The following is a 21,574-nucleotide window of genomic DNA, read 5'->3' on the forward strand; positions in this document are numbered from 1 at the left end:
TACTTTGGTATGTGCGTGTGTGTGTGTGTGTGTGTGTGTACCAAGTATTCTTCATGTTATGGGGACTTGTCTCCCTTATGAGGACAAAAAGCACGTCCTCTATACATAAATCATTCATTTTAGGGTGAAGACTTGGTTTAAAGTTAAGGTTAGTTTAGGGTTATGTTAAGGTTAGGGTAAGGGTTTGTAAGGGTTAGTAAGGGTTAGGCTTGTGGTGGTTATGGTTAAGGTTAGGATAAGTCTCCAGAAAATGAATGCAATGTAATGTGGAAACACAACTCTGTGTGTGTGTGTGTGTGTGTGTGTGTGTGTGTGTGTGTTTGTTTGTCACTGGAGCAGACCAGAGTGAAGCGCTGTACACTCCTGCCATTAATGCAATGAAAAACTTTAGAAACATCTTGAAATAGGAGCTGCTCTACTACTTGGGAGGTATGGCATCTAATAAATGCCATGCCACACCACAGACACATAGCACATCCGTTTTAGGCTACACTCTCTGCCAACAACCTGTCAGTCATTTAAAGAAAACAGTTGTTTACCGCAAATAGCATCATTTATAGGGGCGTCATAACGTTGTATAGTATTTTTAGCAGTCATATCTGGACAATTTTTTTAAATGACCGAATTTTTGGCCACTTGGGGGCAGCGGAAACAAGCTAAAACAGAATTCTGGCATTATCACCTCTGAAGTTCATGATAAACGTGCCAGCAAACATAACCCTATTTAAACGTCCGATACAAAGTAAGATTAATAATGATTTGGACTTGTGTTTGTGCCATGGATGTATAATAAGAGCTGGATAGGGTGCTGCCGCTCAGCCTTGCAGCCACTTTTTCCCAGTGGCCACTCGCGGTATTGCAGCGAAAAATCTCCCTGCGGCCCAAAAAGGATTTTCCCCATAGACCACCATTGTAAAAGAGACGCCTGTAAAACTGTTGACAGGACACCTCGAACTGCAAACAACGTCAATTATGACTCTTTCTATTATTAACTTTTATGTTTGTAAAACTTTCCTCAAGCCGAGAAAAGCAATTTAAAAATCCGTGTCGTCATCACAAAGTAAAGTCTATGGGCCGAGCGGGAGCTTGCGGGCGGGGCCAGTGGGGGAAACACTACTGCGCATATTCAGTTGGCCGCACAACGCGGAAGCAAACCCGGAAGCTAGAAACTTTTTTTGCGTATGCCATTCCTATAGGACTGAATGGGCACCACTTTTAGTCCGGTATCCAGCTCTTATAATACATCCTTGGTTTGTGCCCACCTGACGACTGTAAGTGCAATATTTACCTTCCTCTTGGCTCTGTTTTGCTCAAGCGGTAACCAAGCGGTAGCCAATGCGGAAGTGCCAAAAACTACTGTTCCTTGAATGGCCACTTGAGGCTGGCTCCAAAAGCGAGTCAATCCCCATAGACCCCCATGTTAAAATGCCCAACTTTACAGCAGAAATAAACGTGTTTACAGCCTGGTACAAAAAATGGTTTTGGTCTCTATAGTTAATTTCGCCTTTCTTGACAACTGTACGGGGGTGAATTTTTTTATAACTCACCCGGCTTTTATTAAGCCGTAAAGTTATGCATAATGAAGGACATGGCTGCTTTGAGTGACAGGTCCACCAGCCGCTAGGTGGCTTGTTTCAGCCATTCGGCCCGCCTCTTTGTCCATTTTTGATTGGCTGGGAGTTAGGCAGAGTCACGTACTACCAAGATGGCGACGGCCGGAGCGGCTCACTTTGAACTTCAGAACCGCTCCTCAGAAACCAACGGGTGACGTCACGGTAACTGCGTCCATATTTTTATACAGTCTATGGTTTTGCTCTCCACCAACTCCTGAGAGGGAAATATGTGGTTCTTACGCAGCCTCAGTTTGTTGTCTCTCATCTATTAGCATGAATTAGCATTAACTTTTTAGCTGCTAAATGCTGTACTGTCTTCACCAGCTAGCAGTGGTGGAAGAAGTTCCCCAATACTTTACTTAAGAAAAAGATGTAAATTAATACCACAGTGTAAAGGTACTCTGCTTAAATACATTCATAGTGTTATGTAAGTCAACTGCAAACGTAGTATTAGCAAAGTGTATGTAAAGTATCAAAACTAAACGTTTTTCAGACACTTGTCAAGGAACGACCATCTGTAGCTGCTGTTTGAAGGAGCTCTTAAAGAGAGCAGCAGGATCCTGCTTACAGGGCTGTCAGGTGTGTGCACACCTGCATGAATGCCATTGGATGTTACCAGCCACACAGCTGTGGATGAGTCAGTGATTGTTAAAACAGCTGAGGCCTGAAACAAGCACAACATCATTGCTGCTTGAACTAACTATGCTCCATTCGTTGTGCAGAAGTGTTACATTATACATATTTTATATAATGTTTTATTATCGGTCTATCACCGAAGCATTAACATGTAAGCAGCATTTTCATGTTGTAGCTGCCAGTGAGATATATTCAGTTTCATAAAAACCTTCTTCCCAGAATCTGTTGCCCTACTAACCAGCTGAACTGTGCTGTTATCAAACTGGACTTTACATTTCATCATCCCTCATTTAATCCCTGCACTGCTCTCTTTCATAAATTTCATCAAACTGGACTTAACATTGTACATCGCATTCAATCTCCACTGTTACATAATTTAATTATTTATGCACATGTCACATTTAATCTTTGCTCTTGTCACCTTCATATATTTCATACACTTCATTTCTTTGTCCATAGCACAGTCCATATTTTCTTTGTAGTTAATATTGTATTTCAAGTTTTATATTCCATTTCAAAACTATTACTATTCCATTCTGTAAATAGATTTTAAATTTAAAAAAAATAATTTAATTAGGTATTACTTTGTTTATTTCATTATTATTATTATTACCTTACTCTTGTTCTATTTTTATTTTTCTATGTTGCGTTTGTGGGAGGAAACACAAAGACACATTCTTTGTATGCATTCATACTCGGCTAATAAACATGATTTCTGATTTTAAATACTTTGTTTGGAAGTTAAAGGGGAAATATGCATATTTGCAAGTCTATATTTTTAATCTGGGGCTCTACTGGAATATCTTTGCAGGATTTATAGTTATTTATGTTATACTGACCCTTTACACAGCTCCTCAGTTTAGCCTCTGGCTGAAACAGACCGTTTAGCTCCTGTCTCTTTAAGACCTCCCCTCCTGTTGAGCCCACTATCTTCTGATTGGTTAGCCACCGGAAGCTGCATCTCGGCCGTAGTTTCACTTCTTTTTCTCATTCTTTTCTCAAAATGTCAACTTCTCAAATACATCCGTACACATTCAAGCCAGAATCTCATCCGAAATATGCAAGTAGACAATGTAAAAAACACATGGAAAAGCCTTAGCAACAGCCTGGCATCAGCTCATCGGCAAGGTAGAAAAAGATGTCGCAAACAAAGTAACTTTACAATCAGATAAATGTAGCTGAGTAAAAAGTACAATGTTTCCCCCTGAAATCTAATGGAGTAGAAGTAGCCTATAAAGTTACATTAAATGTACAGTACTTGACTAAGTGTACTTCACCACTGCTAGCTAGTTGCTCATTTTGTTTTTTAATTTATTGTATTTATTATTGATTGATTTGATATAGTGTTTTAATAATCCAATTTCTGTTTTGCACTTGCAGGTAGTGTACAGGGGTTTTTTTTTTTAGAGCTTTTTCACTGTAAACAGCTGTAAATGAGAGTGAGAACACTGAACTAAAACAGTAACGGCTCCAGAAAACCAAAACAATGAGTTTTATAGTAATCTTATAGAGACACTTTAATTAAATTTAAATATGCGGGTTTGTCATTACGTGTGCCTCCTTTCATATTACACATAGTCATTTGATCCACTGTTAACCTAAAAACAATGATTATGGGCGTTTTAATGTTGGCCGATGGGTTTCTAATAATAGGTCCCAGTCTAAGAGGGGCTGTGTCCTCAACCTAATTTGACAAATGTGATTTATTTTCATGCAGGTTTGCTACCTGTCACTTACATTACTCTACACTGTCATCCATGTAAATGAGCCTCCCTGTCACCATCCCCAGTCCAGAGTCGCCTCCATTTACATCTCATTATGAAAAGATTGCCGCTCTACCTCCATGTTCTCTGCTTCAGGACCCCATCTGGTGTGTTCACAATAACATGCATCATTTCCCTCTGCGCCTGAGGGGTTTATAGTGAGTCTACATGAACAAGGGGCCACTCCACTGGATCCTGTGTAAATGGGTTGGGGGGGGTTTTAGCCAACTGCAGCTCGGGAAGTTAAATCACATGAGATGGAATTTATTTTCCAATCACTGTGAAGGAGGGGAACACCTGCTGTAAGCCCCCCTTGATATTTGCAAAACCTTGCCCACATGCTGTTAGGTTGATGGTCTGTCAGCCATGGCATTTTCCCAGACAGTAAAAAATTCCTCAAAACATGCGCATACATGAGACAAATAATGACCAGCATGAAGCAGCACAGCTCCATGATAAAACAGGCCTGAGACAAGTGACCATGTTGTGAATGTCTAAGTCCATTGATTGCTTCTAAATACTTTTACAAACGATCTAACAGCTGCTTAATATTTTCTTAAGACAATCCAGTTCCATGTAAGCTGAAATTTGAATTTGCAAATATCAGTCGTGCTTGCATTTTAGTCTGAGGGGCATCATGTCAGTCAGACCTCACAGTACAAAGAGCAACTTATCTGTTGCTTACAGTTCAGTATCAGCTTGTTGTTTTTTGTCGGCTCTCGTTAAATTTTCATATATGGACTCATTTACAGAGTATGAAGTCCTAATGTTACACTACATATATAATAATAGTTATTAATACAGATAGACATGATGTAAAAGGGATGATGTGGTTTGAGAATAGCCAAAAATAAGAGCTTTGTTGTGTGTTTAACTGGCAGAATTAGCACAGGATCAAGTGGGAAGCAGACAAAGGAGAAAGGATAGTGTAGGAATGTGGTCCTTTGTTGTGGAGCTGATTAATGAAGTGCCCCCCTAGATCACAGCTGGAGCTCTTGGCGTAATGATATGGGGCTGTGTTTGTGTGTGTGTGTGTGCTGGGGGGTTGTGTTTGGAGAGCTGTGCGGGAATTATGTGTGGTGGTAATAGGGGGTAATGTATGTATGTATGTGCAAGGACTGTTTATATGATGGGCTTGAAATTGAATATTAAGGTTGTGTGCTCATATGCACACAGTTTGGCCTCCTGCAGTCTGGACCACTATATATTATTTTCTTTTCTGGCTTTTCTTAGTTCTTACTGAAAGAAATATTATTTGCTTGCTGGCCAAGAGTTAGGTGAGAAGATCTGACACCACTGTCTCAGAAAGAAAGCATTTTATTACTGTAGATTTTTGCTTTCAGCCCTGGACTCAGCTGCAGACTCATCACACTGGCCAATGTTCTTGCATGAATACCCATATGATGTTAAGCTGACACGGAATTGATCATCTAAATAATTGAAATGAGGCATGTACAGTGCCAGTATGCAGTAAAGGTAAAGGAAGGCATTCAGCTGTACCAGGGCTCCTGTGGATGCTTGTATTCATGCATGCAGAGCACATATACAGTATACTATACTTAGTGTCACTGGATTTATGGGTGTGCAATATGCATGAATGAGTAAATGTGTTAATGCATACATATAACATACGTCCCATTGACTAAATGTGTTTTTCTGCACACGCTTCTGTATGCAAAGGCAAGGTTTCCGTGGTAACAACAAATTCATACAGCAAGCACAGCTCAGCAAGATTTCTCTCAGATCCAAAACTCCTCCTTTTTGCCATTTCCCTCTCTTTCTTTTGCCCTCGTATTTCCTTTATCCTCCATAGCGTTATCTCTCGTTCTCAGTTTCCATCAGTCAAGGACAGAGTTTGGGGGGGGTTTCCATCGTAGGCTCGAGGACGGTGCGAGGAGCCAGAGAGGGGGATGGACAGAGAGATGGAGCAGTGTATATGGCCGCCGGGAGGAGAGTAGACCCATGGGACAGGCATCCAATGTGCTGTAAACCATAACGGCCCCATAACAGGCAGATTTCTCATTTCCACGATGCCGGGGCCATATCTCATCTACCGCCATGACAATCCCACTGAGACCCATACGAGCCAGGACAGCATTGCCAACGGTGCACACTCAGCATTGGAGGAGGGGAAGTGGAACCTAGTGAGGTGGTGATTTGGAAAGAATGACAGAGAACGGCAATAAATTTCATTGACAGATTATTCAGGAAAACATCCCAACAAAATTCCTTAAAGATTGGATCACATCTCTCCCTTATTCCTCGTGGATAAAAGATTGTGATTAAGGGAAGTTGTTAGGTGATTTTTACATATAACTCGTTGATTCATTGCCATTTTAAGCAATGTTTATTTGTCCATTTTCTTTTTTGGGGGGTATTTTTCCTTCTTGAAATTTCTTACCACATAAACCATTTCACCATTACATCAAAAACAAGTCACTGGTGATCATGATTAGTTATTTTTCACCACGCTAGCAGTATGGCTCTATGGATGGCGGTTGGTCAGTCGGTTGGTCAACCACTGTGGTGGAGACTGAAGTAGCTCAACAACTATTGGATGGATTAGTTGTTGAGCAATTGGCAAAAAAATTGCCAATTTGTGGTTTCCAGAAGATGAATCCAAGACTTGGGTGGTCTTCTGGCTGCACCACTTTGAGGTTCATATTTGTGGTTTGCAGAGAAATGTGTCGACTAACTATTGAATGGATTGCCAATAAGTTTGGTACAGACATTCAAGTGCCCAACAAGATGAATTGTAATAACTTTGGTGATTATCCTACTTGTAATCCAGTGCCATCATCAGGTCTAATACTTTTGTTTAAATAACCAAATATAAATAGACTAATTAGCTGTACTTTTTGTTTAGAGCTAATTAGCAGATGTTTAGCATGTTAACATGCTAAACGAAGATTTTGAACATGGTTAAAACATACCTACTACACATCAGCATGTTAGCATTGTAATTGTGTCCATGTTAGCATTTAGGTCAAAGCACCGCTGTGCTTAAGTATAGCCGTTAGCATGGCTGTAGACTCTTGACCTTTATATTTATTTGGTGTTCTTTCCCTCTTTCTTGATGCATTATCATTCATAAAACATACTGTAGGTCAAATGACAGGCCAGAAGCTGTGTGCACATGAAAAAGGGCAAGTGGCTGTTAATGTTACTGAGGTAATGCTATATTAATGAAGAGTAGGCAGGGCAGAAGCTGACAGACACACCCAAGGTTAACCTCTTGATTCATTTAACACCTCCGGGACTCTGCAGGAGTCCACTTATTCCCCTGCTAATGTGCATTGTGAAAGAGGATAGTATTGGTGATGAGGTAGATCAAATAACTTGTTTCTGATCAAAGCTTCCTGGAAAAGACGATCAGATCTTACCTTGTATTTTAAATGAGGCACATTTTGCTTTGATGTTATTTTTCATTTTCTTAACTCATCCAGGGGGCGTGTGTGTGTGTATGTGTATGCTGGGAGTCGCTAGAGTAAAAGTCAGAGGATCACTTAAGTCATTAGGATTCCTTGTATGGTAGGTGAGAACCATGAAATTTTGTACCGATCCATCCTCTAATTCAGAGGTTCCACTTACCACTGCAGATACCAACAATGTTACAATAAGAGCCACCTCACCTATGTAAGTCCACCCCTGACTACAACTACTACTACTACTACCACCTCTCAGGCCCGGCGCCAGGATGATGGGGGGCTGTTAAAAAATGCGAGAGGGCAATTTTTTTTCCTAAAATAAAATTCACTGATTTAACCATGCAATAGCGTCAGAAAGGCTAAATAACAACAACATAAGGCTACTGTGTCAGAATCAAGGAATACATTTTTTAATCAGAGCACTCATAAAAATCACTCAAAATCAGCAGGGGGCACGTAGAAACAGCTGTTTGCATTTCTGTCTCTCGGCTCAACTGCCGACTCCGACTCCTCTTTAGTATCGAAAGGTTTGTCTGACCTGTCAGGGCCAGCGTTGTCACTTGCCTCTTGACCCTTTTTTGGACCTTGTAGTCATTTTAAAATTCCACTCATTCTAAAATCAACGACTGAGGAGTCTGAATCTGACTGCATCAAGCTAACGTTAATGTTACCAGTTCATGCTATTCGGACATGACGTCACCCTACGTGGCTAAGCAAAGGCAAATTTTATTTCTAAAATATTTAAATGATTAACAACCAATTTTTTTACATCATTGTAACATGAGATGTATATGTAATAACTGTTGTCCATAATAAAATGAAATTAGATGGAAAGTTTTTGGACTTGGGCCAGTTTGAGTGGAATTGTTCGACCTTTCAGAAAGGTTCTTGCGTACCACAGTTTGGGAATCACTGCTCTAACTGTTGAGATATTTCATTCTGGACCACAGTTGGTAGAACGACCGACAGACTGACATTGCTGTCCCTGAAGCTGCCGCCACAGCTAAACAGCTTTGATCCAGTATAAATGCACTGCAGCTTTCCTCATCCTCTGTCACTGCTGCTATAGGCAGTCGTCTCCTCTCTGCCACCGTCAGTATTGCATAGCCTCGACCCTCGACAGCGAAATAGTGTGCCATAAATGCCATAGTTTTTAATAGCAGGGTGTGTCCTCAGCAGAGTCACAGTGTGAGGTGATGTATTGTTTTAATAGCTTACTCTGTCTCCTCTGCATCTCATGACATGAGATGTTTTGGCAGACTGTCACACTGTTTTCCCCACTCTCAGCTCTGTCTATTCCCTGCATAACTCCAAACTTTCACTCACCTCACACACACTGCTACTGTTCAGCCAGTCTGGCCGACCTCTTTTTCTGTTACCAGCTCTGACCTGTGACGTTACATGTGCTCCAGGAACATTAGATCAATAGCCATGTATCATTAACCCACATCCAGATTGTGCTGAGCTAGAGGCAGGCAGCTGAGCAGCCTTATAACACACACACACACACACACACACACACACACCATCCTCTCAGTCTGCAGCATCCCTCCTTCTTTCCTCTAATGTTTGGGTCAGGTTCATGTCCTCTACATCTCTCACACCATTCTCACATTGAGAGGGAAGAGCAAGAGGTGAAAGATGGAAAGGGAGGGAAGGAGGGAGGGAGGTATGGATGGATGGATGGATACAGGGAGATAAGGGGAGAGATGGACAGAGGGGGAGAAGGGGACGGATGGAGAGAGAAAACAAGCCTTGAATACAAATGAGCTGACACACATAATGCATGCCCTCCCTTCCCCTCTCTCTCTCTCTCTCTCTCTCTCTCTCGATCACTGTCTCACACACACATACACTCTTACTCCCATACACACATGTTCTTGCGCTCTCTCCCTCTCAACATCCTCTGCAGCTGCATTGGACCGACCGCTGCACAGGAGGTAATTTCAGCCACTTAATTTATTACTCAGCGCTGGTTGTTGGGAACAAGCTAATTAAAAGGAGGGTGAGTGTGTGGAGTGTGCGTGCGTGTGTGTGTGTGTGTGTGAGTGTGTGTGTATGTGTGGAAGAGACGGAGACACTGCTGCTGCTGCCGCTGCCGTCTCCTCATCTGGCTGTCTGAGGAGCTGTGGACCAGGAGGGGAGAGTAGAGAGAAAGAAGAAGAAGAAGAAGAAGAGAGGAGAGACAGACAGCTGGGTGGAAGGAGATTTTCACACCACTTAACCATCATCTGATCTGACATGGCCACCGCATAGGAATCTGGTGCCACGGCAACCGCCAGCTCCGCGACGAGGTATCCGAGGTGAGGAGGGAGGGGACGGTGAATGGATGGACGAATGGCAGGTTTTCCTTCTCTCCTCGGGGTGCCATAGCAGCACACTGTGTTGTTGAAGTCACTGTTTAGCATTTTCTGCGCTTTTTAAGCAGGTTACTGTAGAGGATGTGTTTGTCGCGTGGATCTTTGAGTGTGTTTGTGGGTGTGTGCGTGTGTTGTGGTGTCTCTCTGTGGTTTTCTGTATTTTGCGGTGGTATTCCCCAAACAGAAGCCCTAATTATCCAGCACTGGGTAAATCCTATTACGGTTTTACTCTCCTCTTTTACTTTGTTCTATTAATAGTAGGGAGGGATTGCCGTTACAGTCAGAGGAGTGGGATGTTTGCTGTTTGTGAGTCAACTTACTGTAGGTGTGTTTGTATCCTCTGTGTGTGTATGATTGTATAGAAAGTATGGTTCAGAAAAGGGATTCTGAATCAGCATGAGGTCTGTGTTAATGGAGGGCAAATATGGCAAGACTGCACAAACACACACACACAAAACAAAACAAAAAATCCAAAGCAACAACATAGTTGAGGGATTTGAGGCTTTGCCCAACAGTGACAGCACCGAGCCGCAGGTAAATGGTCAAAAAATGACTCGCTGCTCCACACTGAAAAATTGTTCTGCAGTCAGAGTCTTGAATATTTAGGGTATGGCAGAGTTATTTCTCTGTATGTAGCACACAGAAACAAGAGAATGGCTGTCTGACAGTTGGCATTTTAACGCTGCATTGCTGTTGCACCTTCTCTCATGTTACTGTACTGCTGCTGCACGGATGTGGATTGATGCATAAAAGGAAATGTGAATACTCCACAAGAGTATTGTTTGGCAAGGCAGAAATAACTGTAAAATCAAGCCTGATCCAGATTGTTGGGCCCAATTAGCTTTCATGTGTGTGTGTGTGTGTGTGTGTGTGCACGTGTATGCTCACATGCACAGGCGTGTGTACTGTATATCCTGGGGCAGGGTGGTGGACTGCAGAGGCAGGAGAGAGGACATATGGCTGCCTGGGTTTCTATGCTTTGACTGGAGTCTTTGGAGCAGCAGGGGGATTCAAATGTCCTGCTCTCCATGATGTGTGTGTGTGTGTGTGTGTGAATCAGTGGGTGTCTGTGTGATGGTGCTAAATCAACTTTCTCCTCTGCAGCCTGATTTGCTTCTCTCATCTCCACCATTTTGATTTCAGTTCTCACGTTTTTTATTCTGATCTGTGTGTTGTGGGCGTGTGTGTGTGTGTGTGTCGCTGTGTAGATGTGTTGCTTATCCTTTTGAGTTGTGTCTCCCTTCTTTCTTTCTTTCCAACCTCAAACTGCACATGTGTGTCTGTGTATCCATGCATCTCTGTCTCTCACAGGTCGGTTTGATTCTCTCTGATTGATAGATGGACTATCAGATTAGAGCCCTTTTCACTTGGCTCGCTCTAATCCGATCAAAACCAGCTGGACTGCTTCTTCCTTCCACTTAGTTGCACACACATGCACAGAAGATCAGTGCAGCTTAAAGGGGCACTCTAGTGATTTAGTCTTGCACTTCCATAAAATGAGGGGACACATTAAAGACAGATTTATGAAAAGAATGATCAAACTCAAAGCAGCAGAGGTCAATATATCCTGTGGGTCAAGCTCCAAAGCACTGTGGATGCTACAGTTCCCATAATGCAACTTAATAATGTCTTCCTTCCTGCCTACTGAATGTCCGCACCTCCAGGCTTTCTGTTAAAAATTCTCTCATACCTTGGAAAGCTCCTTCAGACATACAACTATTTTGACTGACTAATACGCCTCATACTGAGTAAACTGAACTTGATGTGTTAAATTAGTGGAGTGCCCCTTTAATGCTCCTGACCTCATACAAGATCAGTAACGTCTGCATCAGTTTCTGTGTCCTGCATACTGAGCAGTGCACAGATTTTCTCCCGCTAATTAAGCAGCAAACATGTCACCCAAATCAGCAGCGAGAGAAAGTTTCCGAGAAAAATTCAGCTGTAGTTTTTCGCCAAATGTGCGTGGGACAGCTCTGAAATCTGAGTACCCCCCCGGGGGGTGTAACAAGCTTTATCATTCCCATTCTTTTGGTTAAATCATCCCTGGCTCGGTGTCCCACTTAGCAGCTATTAATCATCAAAAGCGTCTGCGCCTCATCTCCGGCCACCAGAGTGGTTTCTCCCTAAACACAGTTTCCTCTTCAGGAGATCTGCCGCCACCAACTCACAACTCATGCGTGCACTATCTCAGCCGGTGGCCCAAACTGTGAGAGAGATTCTCTTTTTGCTGCCTCCCACCAAGGCAATGAAACACACAGGAACACTTCCTATCAGCATCTGCTGGAGAGGAAACAGGAACGATCCCTCCCTCTGTCTCTCTGTTTCTCTTTCTCTCACTGTTGGTTTCCGTTACCTCGGGCTTCTGGTTGTTCACCCTGACATTTTTTTTTGGACACACGCACACACACGCACAGCTGTGCACACGCATACACACAGAGTCCAAGCAGCCCTCTCTAAAAGCAGTCTTGGTTGGCACATTGTGTTGTTCTGAGGGCTGCTAAGAGCTTGGCTTCATGCCTTATTCATCCCTCAGGCCTATTCTTTCCACCAGCGTAGAAGGAATTAGGAGGAAGAAAGCTCTCCAGCAAAAAACACACCACTCACCAACAGAATAGAGGTCAACCTGACAACTTCACGGAAACAAAAACATCCTCTCCTCTCCTCTCCTCTCCTCTCCTCTCCTCTCCTCTCCTCTCTTCTCCTCTCCTCTGTGACATTTCATTCAGTCAATATGTGATGGTTCCTTTATGTATGTGAGTTTAAAATCTGTCCAACTTGACAGCAGGTGATTTAAGGTCTATGTCAAGCCTCTGACAAGAGCGTGTGATCTATGTTCAGTAATGTCAAAAACAAAAACCTGAACACTTTATCTAGCAGAGCACTCCTACTCAGCTCTGAGGCTGTTTGTGAAGTGTGAAAACAGGGATCTCACTGTACACACTGCTGCCAGTTCACTGTGAGGAATATTCCCTTGTGTCCTCCATAGTACAATGTTGGAGTCCTTGTCCTTTGTCGTTGTGTACATAAATGATGAGTTTTGTGCATGTGTTTTGTGCCGTGGCAATAGTTTTGTTTTGTCTGTTTATTACAACGGCACTGAGTCATGCTCTTTTCATCATCTGATATTTCTCTAGTCAGACAATCTAAGCACAGAGATTTTAATCTGAGTGAACATTTTGTGTTAAAAGAACTGTAATGCCAAAATAATTGATACTGAAGGGATCGTTATTTATGGTTTTCAAACATCACTTCAACAGAAGTTATTTTTACATGAATATTCATAATGGATGTAATGTCATGTTTTGGAGGGATACTTCATCACAGATTACCTTCATCCAGCACAAGTAGACAAGTTAGCAAAGCTAATGAAAATCAGCCTACTGACATCTTCAGCTTCTCAACCGTTCACATGACTGTAGCTGTCTGTCCAGAGTCTCCCAGTCTCTCATTGTGGCCGGCTAGTGCTAGCATGTCTCCGGTTAACTAGCATATCACCAGTTATCTTTTCAGCTGCTGTGCCACCTGTTTTTTGAGGATCATTATGTATTATTGAGACTCTGTAAAACCATTAAATTTTTTTGTTCTGTAGAATGCACATAGCCCACAGTGCAAAGACATGAGTTTACTTTTAGTACAAGTATTAAATATTCATGCATGTAGCATATAAATACACAGTGAAAAGGTATCACAGAAACAACAATGTGCTCAGTTAAATGAAGAAGAAAAAAACAGCAGTGTGATTGTGCAGAAAGAAAGAAAAGACATCAAGAGAAGCTCCAGATTTATCCAAATCTCATTTATCCTGATTGGATTCCACTTAATCTCACACTCTGAACTTGACCTCAGGTTGGCCGGTGGACTAATCTAATGCTCTTTCCTTCAGGATAAGGAGACAGAGAGCTGGACAGAGGGACGTTTGAAAAAACAGAGAAAGGGATGGCCATGGAGGACAAGCCAGGTGTGAAGAGCAGCAGCTCCATCGTCCCCTGCTTCCTGTTTGTGGAGGTAACGAACACACCTCTGATACTGTGTCTGTTAAGAAAACTACCAAATGTCACCTTGAGCAGCAACGATTGAGTTTTCATTTCATTCACTCATCAAGAATATTTACATATTAGGTTTGATGAGATCTGGACAAAATTTAGAGCAGAATAGCTCCTCACCAGGTAACTCAGTCCTGTTGGTGTAAAATGATAGTGAGTCAGTCTTGATCATATCTGTTGGTTATTTCCTGTTTCCTCTTGGCTTTCATGCTGACTCCTGATTTATCTCTGCGATTCCCCATCCTGTCAGTGAAGAGAAACCTTTGTAGCTCTGAGATTTGACTGTCTATCTAACCTCCCAGCTTGATGCACTTTCCTCTCCTCACATCTTTATACAATCTAAACCTCAGCAGTAAATATTTCAGGCTCAACGGTAGAGTTTGGGTCAGCTCAGCAAACATGCTCTCCACCGCTGACATCCCCACTCGGTATCACACATCCCACCCTGTTCCGGCACCAGGGGCAGCTGAGGCTTTGTAAAGTGGTTCCAGTTGTTCTGGGGTGTGTCGAGTGTTTTCCAGGATATTTGTGAACTGCATGATTCATGGAGGTGGTTGTGGATGTCGCAGCACAGAGTGGATTTTCAGCACTTGTACTGTGGGGATTTGAAGCTGTGTTGCACAGATCATGCCAAAGGTTATATTGTCATTGTGGCAGGCTGAGAATGTTCAGAGAAACACACACACACACATGCAGCTTCATCCCCCGTGGAAAGCTGTGCTCTACATTGTTTGTGAGAGCAGTCAGACAGATGACTCAGAGGGCAACGGAAGTCCCAGAGCCTTCACCAAATTGTAACTGAGGTGGAGAAAAGCATGCACTGGTGAGGTAATCAGACTGTCTGTAATCTAATTAGACAAACCGAGCAGTGCTGAAGCTCACTGACTGCAAGTAAGTCAACCATCAGCTTTTCAGCCAGAGTGCCCCAAACATTCAGATCATTGCTCTGTAACAGATTCAGATAAGAGAAGCTGTTTGTGTTGCATCATTGCATTGCAGGTGCATTATGCAGATGTTACATCATGCTGGATTTACATGTTAGGATTTGCTTTTGTACTGTGTCGTGGCGATTTTGTAATTCTACTCTGACAAAGAGGAACGAGCCAAAGATCTCTCACAGTCAGGGGATACATTGGGATTAGTTATGTCGGGGGACTCTGTGGTTTCAGGGTTGCCATGGCTGCACATGTATAGGCATAGGCTAAAAAATCTGCTTGATATCTTTTGACAAACTGTAAATAAAATATAACAAGGTGAGACAACCCTCTGCTCTGAACACTAAAAGACTAATCAAAGCCATTCTAGATACTGTTGGCAGTGTGTAAAACTACAGCTGATGACAATAAAAGCTTTCTCTAAGTGCACTCTCTTGTGTATCTGTATCAAATATGGGAATGATGTTGTTACCACTGAAGGAGGGGAAAAAAAAGGAAAAGGAAAACCTTCATATTAAGCAAAAGCACTGACGGCTTTTATGTTAAGAAATGAAATCATGATTGGATTACGTAGTGAACATATTACAAAAGATACAAATGGCTTCGGCACATGTACCTAGCTAAGCTAGATCAGTAGTGATGTCTGACGTACCTTTTGAAGAAATCTGTAAGCTTCGTCCTCTTTGCTTCACTCATTTCTACATGTAACTTTAATCTCTGCAACTTCAAAATTTCAAGGACATAAATTTATTCAACATACACATGTGATCTAAGTGAAAGTAGGAGTGTAAAAAAGCTTAATAAACTAAAATTAAACACAGCCTTGTTCCTATGAGAGACAAGACAAAGACCACACCCTCATTCCTTTTCATTAGTTTATGTTATAGCTAGGAAATGGTCAAACTAGCTTGTATTACCTAGCCATTGTGTAATTTAACTTGTTCTGATATTCTTCTCAAACCACAATACTGAGATTTCAGTACGCCCTTGCTTGCTTGACAGTTAAACTTGAACTAGAGCTTGCCAGCTAGCTTAATGTAACAGTTAGCTACCAAAGACTGGAGGCAACCTGTCGCAAACTATCTAGTATTAAAGTTATCGTAGCAATTTACATTCTGTTATTAAACCTGTCAGTTTCTGACCTATTTTTCTCCCTACCTTGCCATCCACCTATCACTGGTGTTATTATGGATCCCACTGCTTTTCTTGGCCTACTCTGCCTCTGATTGGCTAGTAATTGTTGCCTTCGTTGGTTGGGTTGGTTAGGTTTAGACATGAGGAGTGAGATTGGTGAGGTTAAGGTAAGAATATCTGGGTAAGCCAATCAGAGGCAGAGTAGGCCATGTCTTGCCAAGAACTGATCTGTTACGTAGCTTTTAAGTAAACTCATTGACAGAAAGAAGGGAAACCCTGTGAAAGTTCTGATGTTCACAAGTTCTTACATCACCTCATTTAGGCCTATGTTCTCTACAGCTTCTAAGAAAACATGTTTTACTCATTCTTTGAATTATTAAGACTGAGAAAATTGTAAAAATACATACATTATTGAAGATATGCAAAGTGAAGCGTCCCCTGATGACATAGAAGAGCGTAGGCCAATGTGTCGGGCAGTGTGTCAGCCCCTGCTCAATTTAACCCATGATTACAATATTGTCACACTAAAGCTGAGAGCATCACGTGTGCACACAGGCTCAGTGTCTGTGTTAGACAGAGCCCAAGGTGGGTGAAACACATGATATATAGCCACCTGGCATGAAAGCTACAAAGCATTTTGTCACTCTCAGAAGTAATTAAAAATGACAGCTAGTCCATCGTCTGTAACTTATGTGCTCTTTCCTGCGGAGCTTCTTGCAGCTGCTGAGAGGCCTTTGATACATTCTGCGTCCGCTGGGAGCAGCAGGTTGGACACCTTCTCACACTTTCTTACTTGCACCTTTAGCCTTGGCTTTTCTGAATCAGTGATTCTTTGTTCACACTCTCAGTGACTAAGATATCTTTCACAGAAGAAGTTCTCTCAGTTAGGGTACATGTTTAAGATTCAGATTAATCAAACATAGTGAAAATTAAACATGATTACATCGTCAAAATGAACTGTATAAGCAAACATGTACAAAAAAAGGTATTCAAACTTGATTATATGTGTTGTATGTGTATTTTCACACACAACTGACCATTTACGGGCAAAGCAAACTGTATTTTACTGTATGTAATCTGCACTTCCTTCATTATGATCCCTTCATTAATAAGTGTTTATATCATAAAACTGTTTAAATTTCCTTAGAAAACATTCAGTGAGCAAATTGGGTCAAGAAATCTGCTGTCTTCTTGAAAGTCAGTACCGTTTTGTGGTCGGTTACAACTTAAGTAAATGAATCATGAACTGAGAGGGATGCGGGTGTATTGAAGCTGCCTTTTACCTGAACACCTAAGCAAGTCCTCACTCTTCACCTCCTGTACTGTACCTCTGTGTCTGCCTGGCCCCAAAGGAGAGACCAGGGTACAATAGTTACACTAATCTGGCCCGCCCATGTGAGCCTGTCTGTGAAACACTGGTCCCCCTGGTTATAATACACTGTAAAAGCTCTCCATTAGGCCACTCCGCCATATGCCTCCCACACATCGGCTCTCAGCCCTCAGGTCTCAGTCAATTCCCTTGCTAACTCTACATCTATGTGCGTGCGTGCGTGTGTGTGTGTGTGTGTGAGAGAGAGAGAGAGAGAGAGAGAGCTGGGGAGTATTTTTATCTATTTGTACTGAGATAGAGAAGTCTAGCAAGCAATCAGGGCCAGAGAAAAGAGGCCAGCAGCTGTTACCTGTAATGGAGGGCAGTGAAAAAGGTTGAAATAATTGATTACAAGTGAAAGATTTAAACTTTGTATAATAAAATGGAAAAAGTTCAATATTATGAGGCATCAGCCAGTCTCATGGCTGTATTGCAAACTGCACACTGATTACAACATTGGGGGTGCACCAACTTGACTGTTTGGTAAGCCCCACCCCACTTCGTTACTGTTGCTATTCCTGTCAAACTTTTCATCCTTGTGCAGCATATATGCAGTTTACAATGAGAATGTGCCAGATTTACAACTCCACTCAATCTCTATGTTCATCAAAGTGTTTGACAAAATGTAACTTATAGCTGCAATGATTAATCGATCTGTAAATCAAAAACTATTTTGATAATCAAACAGGTGCTTTGGTAATTTTTTAAGCAAAAATGCCAAAAATTTGCTAGTGTCAGCTTCTCAAATGTGAGGATTTCATGCTTCTCTTCATCATACATGAAACGTAATTGGAATATCAACAGACAGAACAAGACATTTGAAGAAGTTGCCCTAGTCTAGCAGATTTTCACTATTTTCTGACATTTTATATAAAAAACAATTAATCAATTAATTGGGAAAATAATCAGCATAGTAATTGATAATGACAATAATGGTTAATTGCAGCCCTAAATATAACTCTGTATCACATAAGGTTGGCTGAGGTCGCAGGAGTGTAAACTTCCCCAGATCCAATTAAATGCAGGACAGAACTGTTAACGTTAGCTTAAACTCTACTAGCATCCGGGACCGGCTCACACAGTGAGAACATACCACACAGTGGATGTTCCAGTCGTGAATTGGGCTTTTTTTGTTAATGAAACCTGTAACCCTGCAAACTAATGTTAGTTAGTTAATGATATGCTCGTTGGCTTTCTTGGATGTATTGCTGAGTTATAGTGTGCTACTGTAGATAGTAAGCTAGATAGGTGCACACATGGGCGTAGAAAGCATTGAAATGTGGGTGGAACAATCTAATGGGAGTCTGGGGTCCTCCCCCAGAACATTTTTTAACAGAGTAGATGTTATCTCCTGTATTCTGGTCCCTTTAACAGGTGGTTTGATACTTTTATCTATATGCTATACTAGCATGAGAACAATTATGGGTACATTTTGTAATTTCATCCAGAGAAAGTGGTTGACCCCAGATCACATATTTGAAGATATTAAAAAACTAAAAGTACAAAAATTGATTTCATGAATAATTCAGAGCCTTTTTGTGTTTTTTTTAATTTAATACATTTCACAACCTCACACAATTATCAGGTGCCCAGTTGTATTAACTAATGTACCGGTGGAACTGCAGTAACAGATAAAAGATTTAAAGATGATAATAAAACATAGCTTACAGCTGTAGCTGCTCCTTCATTGTTTATTTCCTTTCTCCTTATTTTTTCTCTACCTTAACTCTGCTACCTGGTATCTGGGCATAAATGACTAGATAATGTTAGCGGCGTGCTCGTGTATATGTGTGTGCGTGCTATGTGAGAATCTGCCTGGGTGCATTCTCTCATTAAGCGAGCGGAATGGATTTGATAATGAAGCACTTACACAGCGCTCTGAAAAGAGTGCAGAGTGGATAGTCTGATGTGCTGATTTTTGACATGGTAAAAGTGAGCGGGGGTCTAAACTAATAACAGCTCTGACGCCCGTGGGCACACATTGTAACGATTTCATTTCTTACACTTTCTCTCTTGTGTTTTAGTTTTAGAAAAGACTAAAAACATGCTTAAAATGTGTGTTGCTCTTCCTACAGGCCCATGCACTCCACTTCAACTTAGGGGAGAAATCCAAAACTTGACTGGCATGTTCATACCTAGTTATGGGTTAGGGTTAAGGGTTAAGCTGTGATTGGACAATCACTGTTTGGAGGAGGAGTTTAGCGAAAAGTCAATTGCTTTTCTTCAAAGGTTGATTGTGTTCGACATGATATAATTTCATTTGATAGTAATTTTAAAGTAAGAGCAGTTATCATACCACAGCCTTCTGGCCTTACAGTGAACAGACAAAACACATTTTAATGCCAGATGTAAACAGTCCTGAGACATTATTCTGCATTTAGATATTACTACAGTAGATAGAACTAGACTCATGCTGATGAAAGTTGTAAATGAAGGCACTGAGTCACAGAATGAACTGGGTTTGGAGGAGTTTATCTCATTACTGATGCTGTTGCTAAGCAGACAGCAACATGAGAGTTTCTCTCTTGTTTTTTGTAAGAGTCCAATTTCCATTCAGGCATGGAAGTGCAGAACAATGTTTTTTTCATAGCTTCTGGATCTGTAATGTGATATTAAAAGATGCCTTCACATTAGAATGATGCTGTCGCTCTCTTACACAGTATTAGTTTATTAATTGTCTTGCTGTATATCATGACCTGACCTGAACTTACCTGCGTTAAAGTCCCCTTATGTTCAGTCATGACCTTAATTACCACGATTAGTATTGTAGAATTGTAGTATTGTAGTTTTTCATTTTAAAAAGCAGGGTTTTGTCTATTAATCATGAGAAAAAGCGGTTTCAGGTTCTATATCAGAAGCAATGATGTGGATCAGGAGAGGAAATCATTACGAACTGAAGAGGTGAAAATGGTGAAGTGAAAATGGCAGATTTTGGCAATGAGGCTGAGAAGGCAGTGTGAAGAACAGGCAGGCAACCGTACAGCAGAAATGATGAAATGATATATTTTGCGCAGTTGCTCTCCATTAAGCTACTTCTACATACTGCTACACACTTCCGTAGTCATCCAACCATCCGTCATCCTCATGGAAACACCCCGGATAGGTTGCCATTCTGTCACTGCCTCAACGCGCGCACACACACACACACACTAACAAACCCATAAATCACAACCCCGATGGCAATTCAGAGAATCCAAAGTCACTTGCAGAATCTTACCTGCATGTCTTTTACTCAAGATCCAAACCCTGGAGCTTCTTGCTGTGAATCGACAGTGCTTACCACTGAGCCACTCTGCTGCCTTAAACAAGATTACATTATTGACTGTGAGGTGCTTTAGTGGTTAGTGCTGTCAACACTTCAGCCAAAAGGATTCAGGTTTGATTCCTGGGCCTCTCTGCACCATGGATGTATCTGAATATGAATCCATTAATCAAAAATGAACAGATAATGCAGTCTGAACATACACGAACAGCATCTGGATATTTGCTACACTCCTGCCACACATATCGCTACAATCTGTGAAATTCAATCTTTACAGTGGTGGCAGGACCTCTGATATCCATTGATGATAAATGTCCATAAATCTGTTTAGAAATCATAGAAAAAGACACTCTCTATAACTTCAGATATCAGCTCATAATCAACAGATTCAGGTTTAAATGTGGTGTAAAAACAAATAATTCTTTACTAAGTGATTAATTAGGTACATGAGTGGAATATTATGTTATAAATGTTACTTTATATTTTTAGTTGTCAGTTAGAAAACCATTCAGACAGACATTCTTCACTGCATAGTTTCTGGATACTGCAAGCTGTACATTACCATGTGAGTGTGAATGATGGCCAGTCTGTCACTGATGGATACACCTCATCCCAGTGCATGCTGGGTCAGGTTTTGTTCCATGTGACTCAGCAAAATGAAATTAGAAATGAATAAGAAGAATTATGATTAATAGTCCGTAACATGCTGATTAACCACAGTTCTTGCTGCAGCGCCCGATCTGCTCCGTGAACCATGCAGAGTAATGTCAGTGAACTATTCATAAGTTAATATTAGAGAATTGGGCTTGTGACCAGAGGTTGCTCTGGAATAAACTGACAAAATGTGTGTGGGTAGCTGCTCACTGCTCACCAGCAATAGAAGCTGAAAAACATATAGAATAAAAACACATGGATACACACAGGATCCATTAAGGTAAATGGAGAGCACAGGTGATTCATCCTCAGCCTGTGATGAGGAAATGTGTCCCCATCAACCATGCCCCTACACACCCTCAGCATTTAATGTGTGT

The 21,574-nt window shown here is 41.5% G+C and overlaps 1 protein-coding gene across 6 annotated transcripts in view; it reads left to right on the plus strand.

Moving 5' to 3' along the window:
- The first annotated feature begins 1,182 nt into the window (after nt 1-1,182).
- The window catches only part of plppr2a (phospholipid phosphatase related 2a), a 60,516-nt gene continuing 40,124 nt past the window's right edge, over nt 1,183-21,574 (plus strand). For 4 of the 6 annotated variants that reach the window (XM_067615434.1, XM_067615429.1, XM_067615432.1 and 1 more), the window contains exons 1-2: nt 1,183-1,271; nt 13,684-13,805. In XM_067615434.1, the coding sequence (XP_067471535.1) occupies nt 13,737-13,805 (69 nt within the window). In that variant the 5' untranslated portion in view covers nt 1,183-1,271; nt 13,684-13,736. The other 2 variants (XM_067615431.1, XM_067615430.1) reach the window with 2 other exon arrangements.

Source organism: Thunnus thynnus, chromosome 17 (assembly GCF_963924715.1).
Source record: "Thunnus thynnus chromosome 17, fThuThy2.1, whole genome shotgun sequence".
Lineage (NCBI taxonomy): Eukaryota > Metazoa > Chordata > Actinopteri > Scombriformes > Scombridae > Thunnus > Thunnus thynnus.